The following is a 10,105-nucleotide window of genomic DNA, read 5'->3' on the forward strand; positions in this document are numbered from 1 at the left end:
GTGCTGGCCAATAATGGCTTTTCTACAAAATATTAACATGCTGTTTGTCCAGGGGGTCAAATACTTGTTTTTCCTCATCAGATGGTTATCAATTTTAATAAATTCATATGATGTGATTTTCTGGAATTTTCTTTGGGATTCTGTCTTTCACTGTTAGAATGTACATATGATTAAAATTATAGATTGTTGCATTCTTTGTAAGTGGGCAAACCTGCAAAATCAGCAAGGGGTCAAATACTTTTTTCCCCCACTGTAATTCATGAATGTACTTTTTGAATTCTTGACCATTAGCTATAAGACTTCTTGCGTTCCACTGTAGTATGTGAAGAACCATTATAAGCGTCCTAACCCTCTGTTTGTGTATTTCCATTTTCAGTTAGCGTCAACAATGCATGTATTTGATCTGCTTTGATATCTTTCATATCAAGAAGCTTTCCTGCTGCTTCTACAATAGCCTTAATTCTGTCACTTTTCTTTTTCAACTGGGATGCAACATTGATGGTGTGACATATGAAACCCACAAAGTTCACTTTTTTCACTATCAACGTATCATCGTCAACTTTACATTTATGCTCGCAACCATTCTGTGTGTGAGCTGGAATCTGGCTTTGTGTCTGATTAACTGGTGTTATGTTTCTTTGGACAATTCCACTGGAGTTTTTGTTATTTGATCCTGTTTCTCTTACTTTCTTTAGAGCTTCTGCATATGATACTTTGTTCAATATCTTCACCTTTTGGGCTTCTCTGGCTTCTCTTTGCACTTCACATCCACCAAATGCAGCACTATGCTCTCCTCCACAGTTACAACATTTAATCTTTGCATCCTTTTCACATTTCCCATACTCGTGCTGGCCCCCACTTCTAGCACACCTTAGCTTTCCTTTGCACTGCTGAGCTGTGTGCCCCATCCTTTGACATTTATAGCATCTGATAGGGGGAGGGATGTATTCTCTCACGCTGTAATTTATGTATCCCATTTGGACTGACTTAGGGAGGGTTCTCTCAAATTGCACAACCACAGATAGTGTGTCTTTTAATGATCAATCTCGTTTGCTTTTTAGTCTAGTAGCCTCAACTGCTTTGCCTCCAATGTATCAGTATTCGTTTATTGTTCAAAAATCTTGCAAATTTGATTTTGCCAATCTCCTTCTCAATCGCCTTGGTAAGTTTAATTGATAGTGTCCACCATCCTGATTGAACTCAATTATATCTTTCCAATCGTTTCCTTGCACTTTCTCCGTATTCTCATGCTTCTGTTTCTCACTCTGGCTAGATCTCAGTTTCTTGTTATTACTTCCCTCGCCGGTCTCGCTATGTTCTGACCAACTTTTCCCCCTCTCTCTCGCTCTCTCTCAAGTCCCTTTTCAATCTTACAGATCTGGACATCATCCACTCCATCTCATCCCCATCTGAACTATTTGACATGATGTTACATTCACAGTACAGTTTATGCAGATCCGCCAACAATGTTCGATCCTACTATGTTTTCCGGCCACCGCTTGTTCACTCTCTCCACGTAGCTCCAAACCTCCGCGCTTTCCCGCTCCCGTCAGCGATCTTGAATAACAAGGACAGGGTTTACTAAATCATAACTAAGAGGAGCACGTGATCCGGCCACTAGAAAGAGAGGACAAAATCCACCAAGGGTTAAAGCTTAAGTGATGACAAATCATTTTTGTCATTAAAACAGATTTTGGTGATCCGTCAAAAAACTGAAACAAAGAGCTGACTAACACAAAACAAAATGAATGCAGCATCTTTTTGTTGTTGGCTTTCCCAAAACTTTTTCAAATTCTTAGCAGTGATATGTAAAATGTTAAATGGATAAGTTTGAGGATAAGTCAAATCACATGATCATTTAGGTGTAATGGGTGTCATTAAAGCAAAGCAGTAAATAGTAAAAATCGCAACAAAATAAAAAGAGGGACAACTTTATATAAAAGATTCCATAATGGTCTAACAGCAGGCATAAACAAAAACCATTGAATTCAATCCAATTTTATTTACATAGCACCAAATCACAACAGAAGTTCACAGGGCACTTTTCATATAGAGCAGGTCTAGACATACTCTATTTAATAGTATTTCTAAGACTGATATTGCCTGATTTATGTCCTGCCCTTCTGTCCAGCACTTCAAACCTGATGATCTGGATATAAAGTAGTGGTAGAGTTGAATTTCACACAAATACTTGAATAAATCATGTGTGCCAGCAACATATGAATGATCACCTTTTCAAAGCTTGTATGGGCTCAGCAACCTGTTGTATTATGTTAACATATCCTCTAACAGGTAGCAGCAAGTGAGGCCAAAAGTTAACAGCAAAGTTTAGTTGGAAGTTGATATAAAGTTCAATAACTTGCAGCCCTCTCTCCAAGCTGGGGAAATGCAACTTAACTATAAGCTGACGAGGTGGAGGAGACACTGCGCCACATGGCCTGTGGTTGGCTGGGTGAAGCCTCAGAAGAGGCAGCTGGTGTCCTGAGCCTGGATGTATGCGTTTCAAGAAGCTGAATTATGAAAACTGAACTCTGAATCAGGAAACCGAGGTTGAAGTTAAATGTTTAATTCAGTAAACACATTGTCTTTTTTTACAAGTCCAAAATCTCAACTTTACAGGAATAAAGAAAAACAGCATTTTGAGATTGGTCACCGCACATTTTTTTAAATCTAAAGCAGTTTTAAAATCAAAACGGGCGTTGGAGTTTAAATGCCATCATACATTTTTAAACTTCATTTAACTTTTAACTTATTTCATGAAAATAATTTAGCTTGAATTAAAATGTATGCAACTGAAATACAATATCTGCTCAACAGTTTCATTCAAGTTTACAAGCCGGTGATCTGCCACTTTTAAGTTTTCACATGTACTACCACCAGGTAAAATGGATGTTAATCATGTTGTGAAAAAAGTAACTTTGTTAAAGGACAGAATTTTGCCTCCATTATTAGACAGACACATGGTTGTTTTTGAACATGGACACTGTCTTCACAACATTTTCTCCCTACAATAAAATGCTCTCTTTAATTTGAACTGTCATTTGCTCTTCAGAATGACCATCATCATCATCATCATCAGTACTACTTGTACAACAGGGCTCCTCTCGTTGAAAACACAATACATTCTCCTGTAGGTTTTAACAAACAGAACAGCCATAATACTAGACTAGAACAGCGGCAGCTTCTCTGGAGGCTTTTCAGAAAATGTTTAATAAGAACTAATAAGAGCTCACGGGTACAATTAAAAAGTGAACATCAAAATGTCCAAAAAATGCAACATTTTTAATTCAAGTGTAATCTCAACATTGTTTTCATAGTATAATGATCTACTGAATTGCATGACTGAATATTACAGGACCTTTAATAGAAAGCTTTGCTGCTCTAACATTAACAGGTGCATCCACTTGTGTCATCTTTAAAAACATAAAATAAATTCCATATAAAGACATACATGTGGCCTCTATTAAAAAAATAATTATTTTGAAGCCGTAGTTACCCTTTAAAATGATTAGACTCAGTGCTTCACTACAAAAAGGTGAGCCGGTTGTGTAAGCCCTGGCCGTGACACAGAGGCAACAGTCCCTGCACAGACAAGGTATGAGCTGAGGTAAGGGAACAGTAGCAGGACGCTCACATTTGATGCAACACTGCACGCAAATGGACAGACAGTAGAATTATGAGACGTTCAGTAAGAGTAGCTGGAGGACTGTGGCAGAAAGAAGAAAAAAATGGTGGGAACCCATTTTTAGGAAGCACAGTGGTAAGAAGGAGTGGCCAGTTGAAAGAAATAAAATAACAAACAGGAGAAGCCGGTGGGTGGGGTGGGGGTAGCTTTCTGTGCAGTCACTTCCCATCCCAAGCATCTTCCTTCTGTTTGGCTGCCAGGCGCTTTTGTTCTGAAAGATAAATCACAGAAACAAGACATATAAATCAGCAAAAGCCCTTAGCTACTTAACTAAACATCACTCTGGTGGTTTGTTGCTCTAAATTTGTATAACTGTCTTTGCCATATGAGGGGAAGTGAAGCGCTGAGGCAGACTGAAGAGCCGGCTATATGTATTTATGTAATTAATCTCTGGGTACAGCCATACGTGGCACACATGCCAAGGACACAATGTTCAGCACATGATGCACTCCTGCACTGACATTCACTGTGCGTGCTATAATCTTAAATAAAGAGCACAGCATCTCACCCATGCTAAGAACAAAGGGCCTTTTTTTAGCTTTCTATACTCAAGGCTCTGACTTCCTGACTCAGTGAACAGCCATTTGGGGTTTTCTGTGCCTATATACTTAAGTTCCATCTGTGAAGGGAAATGGTTGCTGTACTGATTATAGACCTGCTATGATCTGCACAGCAGTGGACCTAGAGCAACTTCTGCTGGTGTCAACTAGCAACTACACGTTTCAAATTCTTCTGTAAAGTATAACAACAGCTCCCACTTGTGGTGGAAAATGTGTGATGCCACAACTAGGACGATGAGGACTTTTGTGGGTCCTTAATACAGTATTTATTCATTCAAGAAAGGTTGAGAAGGAACCCATGTTCTTTCTTAATGACACCATGCTTGACACTCACACATATTATTCACTGTAGCAACAGGCCACTCTGCAGTATTTCCGACCCATGTCTGCTTCTTAAACATAGGTTACTAGGGGAGAGAGCAGGCCTGCTGAACACAGCACATCTTCACATTAAACACCTCAATCATAATCTGAACACAATAATAATAATAATAATAATAATAATAATAATAATGTACCTCTTGCCTCCTGGAGTTTCCTCCTCTCTGCATCGCGCTGCTCCTTTGTGATGTTGCTCTTCACACCAAGGGCGCCGATCACAAGCTGGCGAGCCAGCGCTGCACTCGTTTGAGGTCTCTGTTTAGCAGGAAGGAGGTAGTCTGGGTATGGGAGGAGAGGAGAATAAAGAGGGACACAGATCATGTTAGTCTTTAAATGTGGATTTATTATGGAAATTACAGATGGCTGTATTTGTACCTGAGCAGCTACGGGCTTTGGCCTTTGTAGCAGGGGAGGATTTGGAGAGTGGTCGCAACTTCATCAGGGGATGTTTGGATCTTAGAGCTTCACGGGCTGAAAAGGGAACAGAAGCAAACTGAAAAGGTTTATTACTTGAATAGAACTGAAAAAGCACATTTGTAACATGATGTCAAAGAGAGATTCAAACATGTTTCCTCTTACAAAACCATAAAATAGCTCAGCACTTCACACCGAGTTTCAGTGAGAGTTGGAGCTCACAAACCTGCTATGGGGCTTGAGAAGAGACCCAGGGCATGTGAGTCATCAATCCACTGGATGTCAAAGCCTCTCTGTCTGAAAGTGAGAGGTCACGAATAAATAAGAAGAGAAGGTGTTACAAAAACCAAAGGAAGATAAAACTGACACAGACACTTCTTGTGGATCTCAGATGCAATACATACACCAGGGATCCTGCACTCACAGAGATATCAAGAAACCTAAATTATATTGATGAATAAGTTTAACTATACATACTGGTAACACTGAAATAACTTGAGAAGGTCCTCTGTCTTAAACTCTGCAGGGAAGTCGTAGATCTCTACAATGTGAGAAAGTTCATCCTCACTGAGGTCAATGTCGTCGTCATCATCATCTTGGTCCATGTTGTAGTAATCAAACCTGGGCTGTTGGATTGATCCCTTCTTTCTACCTTCATTCACAGCCAGCTGGAAGCAGATGAGGAGAGGTGGTGAGAAGAAGGAAATGACGAGAAGGAAAGGGATAAGGGGCATTAAGCCTGAATTATAACTTCTTTTAAGTTAAGTTTTTAGCCATGTGTACACATAAACTGGCAAAGAGTGTTAACTTTGGGGAATATTGTGACGTTTTTTTTTAAATATCACCTCTACCGAGCACTCACCTCTTCAAGCAGGTGCGGATCCAGACAATCTCCATCATCATTGAACAAGGTGTCCCAACTGTCCTCTTCCCCCTTTTCGTCCTGAAGGGATGTTGCTTCCAGACATGAGGTAGTATCTGCTAGCATCTCCTCATTGGTTGCAGCGTGGCCATTAACCTGCACATCTGCATCCTGCTCTTCTTTCACAGCAGGCTTGCTGTCACCTCCATCTTCTCCTCCAACTGGCGCTCCTTTATCAGCTGCTCCAGTCTTGTTGTTCTTGTTCTTGGCGTTTTTTCTTGCCTTGTCTGTGTAGCGAGGCCTGGGTCTTGGTTTGACTTCTCCCTGACTCTGACCTTTATCTTTGGAGCCACTATTTCGTTGCTTGGGGGCGTAAAGAGCCTGACTTGGCCTTTTTGACTGAGATTGAGGTGTGGGTGTTGGAGGACTGTCTTCTTTTGGCTGTTCCAGCTCCATGTTGTTAAAAACTCTGGAGCATAAAGGAAAGAAAACAGAAGAAGAGGCAGTGCAATGAAAACATCAAGGGCCTTTCTTAACCGTTAGACGATTTCTACTCGACTCTTGAATGGGTTTAAAGAAAATACGAATTATCTTTGACTCCAATGACTTCAACTGGTTAATTCATCCGGGAGAACAGTTTAAAAATTAAACAAAAAACATTTAAACCACGACATTGCTGTTAGCTACAGTTAGCTTACCAATTTAGCTAGCTACAGCTAAACCTCCTCTCGTTCAGGTTGTAACACTTGTGTATTGAGGATACAAATGTAAAGATAATCTCAATATAAATGAAAAAGTAATTATTTTCATTCAAACCATTTCAAACAGAATTGTAGAAGATAATTAATACTCTTTCAGCTTACCCGTGTTTGGTTTGTTTAGCAATAGATTTTCGTCGCACTATTGACGCAAGCTGAGGTCAACGCAAAGCATTCTGGGAGATGGTGTTCTTGAATGGCGCTGCAGCAGACCCACTCTGGATGGTCAGCACGGTTGTTTAATGTCAATTTTGTATTTTTATGAGAATGTTCATTGTTATTATAGGTCACGAGTTATACCCTGGCAGGAAGTATTAATGTGCTGTCTCTAAAATGTATTTCTGTGCCGTCGCTGTGATGTTTTTGTTTCGCAGCGTCTTCAAAATAAAGCAGACTTCCGCTTCTCGCATAGGTCACAGAAGCACAGGCCGGCCATTGGTCAACAATCTAATAAGTCCCACAGGTCTTCGCTTATTGGTCAATTGTTTACGCGTTACACAAGCTGTTTCATAAATTTTAAAAGCTGAAGTTGTGTAAGGTGGAGAATATTTGCCAAATGACATAATAAGCGGCGCCGAGTGCACTCACTTCTCTGCAGCGACCCAGATCATCTTCATCTCTACACAGTGATAGAGCTGTCAGGTAAGGTAAGGTTTTTAACGAAATGTCTGCATGCCACTGTGCTTGGGAGCAAGCAGTGAGGAAGCCTATAGGCACCAGTGAGCAAACGATTATCCAAGAAATGATCAGTAAAACAGAAATTCATCAATAATAGAGCGGTATAATTCACCTGGCACAGGTTGCAGAAATGTTGATTCTAATGCAGAAGCATCTAGACACGATTTGTGTTCAAATGTATAATTACTTTCTCAAAATGGGAAAAACACAATGGTGTTCACTGGCTGATTTGGATGGATAGACGTCTCCTACTTAAATATATTGTCAACTCGTTTTTATTGTTTTTGGAGACTCTAACTTCTTCTCTATTTTATTTTTGTAATATATCTTTTGGACAGTTTTACATCTCCATTGTAATTCTCAGTTTTGAAGGTTCTGTAAAAATAAAATAAAAAGCAGTTTATTCATCACTGGGGCCATCCAGCAATCCAGCAATTTAGTAATGCATGTTCATAAAGTTGGGAGATTCACAAGAGACACATGAAAAAATGGATCAACTAATGTAAAACTGATGTATATTTAACACAAAATTCTGCCTGTGATTGAGGTATACTTTTGCTTTACTGAAGGATACTAATGTGGTGTCTATCACATCAGGACATACAGTATCTCTTTACATTATATTTGTCTGCTTTATACAGAAGATTTTTGCATCTTCGGCATATTTAAATAAAATGCATAACCAAGCCCTGTGTTCCGTCAGGTTGCAGTGATGTGGATTTCAGGTCTATTGCTCCTCCTGGTTGGACTCTGGCATCAGTCCCACTCCCAGAGCTCTGAGCCCATGCTTCAGGTCGTTACACAGACGATGCTTCCCCCCGACAGTCTGCACAACCCCACGCAGCTCAACTATGGGATGGCTGTAACAGACGTGGATGGTGATGGTGACCTGGAAGTGGTAGTGGCAGGGTGAGTGGGAAAATGGTTAAAGGTAGAAGCACTGCTGATGGCGTGACAGAATGCATCTGTTAGCTGTGTCATGTGTTCAGAAATTTGTATATAAAACTGTGTGTGCAATACAAACCTGTGTGATGTTCTGCTATAGGTACAATGGCCCCAACCTGGTGCTGAAATATGATCGCACTCAGAAGAGGCTGGTAAACATTGCTGTTGATGACAGTAACTCTCCTTACTACGCCCTGAGGGACCGAGCAGGGAACGCTATTGGAGTTACTGCCTGTGATGTGGATGGAGATGGCCGTGAGGAGATCTACTTCCTCAACACAAACAATGCTTACTCTGGTAAATTGTGCATTCTTATGATGTGCTTAAAATGTTTGTCCCAGCAAGCAATTTCAGGTAGCTGAATGATTCCCCCCCCCCCATGATAACTGATGGTTTTCATGCAGGACGGGCAACTTATTCAGACAAGCTCTTCAAGTTTCGAAATGGTCGCTTTGAAGATCTTCTGAGCGACGAGCTCAATGTACGTCGCGGCGTTGCTAATCGCATGGCAGGACGTTCAGTTGCATGTGTTGACAGGAAGGTCAGTAAACACACTGTGTAAACCTACACTGTTAAAAAAATAAGGGAACACTTAATCATCACTGTATAACATTAAGTCAGTTAAACTTCAGAGACATAAATCTGTCCAGTTAGGAAGCATGAGAGCCCTACAGAATGACCTCCAGCGGGCTACTGGTGTGCATGGTTCTAACCAAACTGTCAGATGCAGACTCCATGAGGGTGGCGTGACAGCCCGATGTCCTCTAGTGGTATCTGTGCTCACAGCCCAGCAACGTGCAGCTTGATTAGCATTCGCCAGAGAACACCGGAATTGGACATCCGCCATTGCTGCTCCGTTCTCTTTACAGATGAGAGCAGGTTCACACTAACCACATATGACAGACGTGAAAGAGTCTGGAGACGTGAACATGATGCTCCCTGTAACACCATCCAGCATGACCGGTTTGGCAGCGGGTCAGTGATGGTCTAAGGAGGAATATACTTGGCAGGCCCACAGACCTCCATGTGGTAGCCAACGGTATCCTGACTGCTGTTCTGTCCCTAGATGAAATCCTCAGAGCCACTATAATAATAATAATAATAATAATAATAATAATAATAATAATAATAATAATAATAATCTTTATTTGTAGAGCACTTTACAAAAACAAGTTATAAAGTGCTTTAACAAGTGTAAAGACCATAATACCCAAAAGACAATAATACAAAAACAATACAAGATAAAAGCAAGAAAACATTGAAAAGACTAAAATACACGTTTAAGATAAATATAAAATAAGTAAAATAGAATAAAATAAAAGGGATAAAATAAAGTCAAATAAGATCGGGAAAGGCTCTCCTATAAAAGTATGTTTTAAGAAGGGACTTAAAAGAGTTCAATGACTCAGCCGACCTGATTTCCTCGGGCAGGCTGTTCCAGAGCCTCGGGGCCCTGACAGCAAACGCTCTGTCCCCTTTAGTTTTCAGTCGAGACTCTGGAACAGACAACAGACCTCTGCCGAGGATCTCAAGGTACGTGCTGGTGTGTATGGGACTAAAAGGTCAGAAATATAACAAGGCGAGAGGCCATGAAGAGCTTTAAAAGTGATCAATATAATTTTAAAGTCAATTCTAAAACATACTGGGAGCCAGTGTAATGAAGCTAAAATAGAGGTAATGTGGTCATATTTCTTTGTTCTGGTTAAAAGCCTGGCAGCTGAGTTCAGTCTGGAGTCGATCAATAGATTTTTGGGTTAAACAGGTGAAAAGGCTGTTGCAATAATCCAGGCGTGATGAGATGAAGGCGTGTAAAATGGTCTTG

General features: G+C 40.5%; 3 protein-coding genes across 7 annotated transcripts in view; 1 reads left to right on the forward strand and 2 right to left on the reverse strand.

The window, feature by feature from the left end:
- LOC123976543 (zinc finger protein 436-like) overlaps positions 1-10,105 on the reverse strand; it is a 161,196-nt gene that overhangs the window by 47,929 nt on the left and 103,162 nt on the right. The gene's annotated exons all lie outside the window — the stretch shown is intronic.
- On the reverse strand, positions 2,551-7,058 carry r3hcc1l (R3H domain and coiled-coil containing 1-like). Of its 4 annotated transcripts, none has more exons than XR_006826389.1 (8): positions 6,766-7,058; positions 5,903-6,371; positions 5,518-5,708; positions 5,267-5,337; positions 5,002-5,097; positions 4,764-4,904; positions 4,580-4,670; positions 2,551-3,896 (listed from the first exon to the last, which is right to left on the reverse strand). XR_006826389.1 is itself a non-coding variant. In XM_046058880.1 (7 exons), the coding sequence occupies exons 2-7, from the start codon at positions 6,356-6,358 to the stop codon at positions 3,844-3,846; spliced, it is 1,008 nt and encodes a 335-aa protein (XP_045914836.1). In that variant the 5' UTR covers positions 6,359-6,371; positions 6,766-7,055; the 3' UTR covers positions 2,551-3,843. The 4 variants fall into 4 exon arrangements, 2 of the variants coding, with proteins under 2 accessions (XP_045914836.1, XP_045914837.1); XR_006826388.1 differs by having other exon boundaries at positions 4,580-4,673; XM_046058880.1 differs by lacking the exon at positions 4,580-4,670 and having other exon boundaries at positions 6,766-7,055.
- LOC123976599 (cartilage acidic protein 1-like) lies at positions 7,045-8,860 on the forward strand. The gene is made up of 4 exons (XM_046058904.1): positions 7,045-7,302; positions 8,042-8,247; positions 8,384-8,580; positions 8,688-8,860. The coding sequence occupies exons 2-4, from the start codon at positions 8,051-8,053 to the stop codon at positions 8,843-8,845; spliced, it is 552 nt and encodes a 183-aa protein (XP_045914860.1). The 5' UTR covers positions 7,045-7,302; positions 8,042-8,050; the 3' UTR covers positions 8,846-8,860.

Source organism: Micropterus dolomieu, linkage group LG09 (genome assembly GCF_021292245.1).
Source record: "Micropterus dolomieu isolate WLL.071019.BEF.003 ecotype Adirondacks linkage group LG09, ASM2129224v1, whole genome shotgun sequence".
Lineage (NCBI taxonomy): Eukaryota > Metazoa > Chordata > Actinopteri > Centrarchiformes > Centrarchidae > Micropterus > Micropterus dolomieu.

Bases quoted from the DNA above. Each gene is read 5' to 3' on its own strand.
- r3hcc1l (XM_046058880.1), bottom strand. From the start codon at position 6,358: ATGGAGCTGGAACAGCCAAAAGAAGACAGTCCTCCAACACCCACACCT. The intron at 5,709-5,902 runs GTGAGTGCTCGG...ATCTGCTTCCAG, and splicing joins ATCCGCACCTGCTTGAAGAG to CTGGCTGTGAATGAAGGTAG. The intron at 5,338-5,517 runs GTATGTATAGTT...TCTCACTTTCAG, and splicing joins AAGTTATTTCAGTGTTACCA to ACAGAGAGGCTTTGACATCC.
- LOC123976599 (XM_046058904.1), top strand. From the start codon at position 8,051: ATGTGGATTTCAGGTCTATTGCTCCTCCTGGTTGGACTCTGGCATCAG. The intron at 8,248-8,383 runs GTGAGTGGGAAA...GTTCTGCTATAG, and splicing joins CTGGAAGTGGTAGTGGCAGG to GTACAATGGCCCCAACCTGG. The intron at 8,581-8,687 runs GTAAATTGTGCA...GTTTTCATGCAG, and splicing joins CACAAACAATGCTTACTCTG to GACGGGCAACTTATTCAGAC.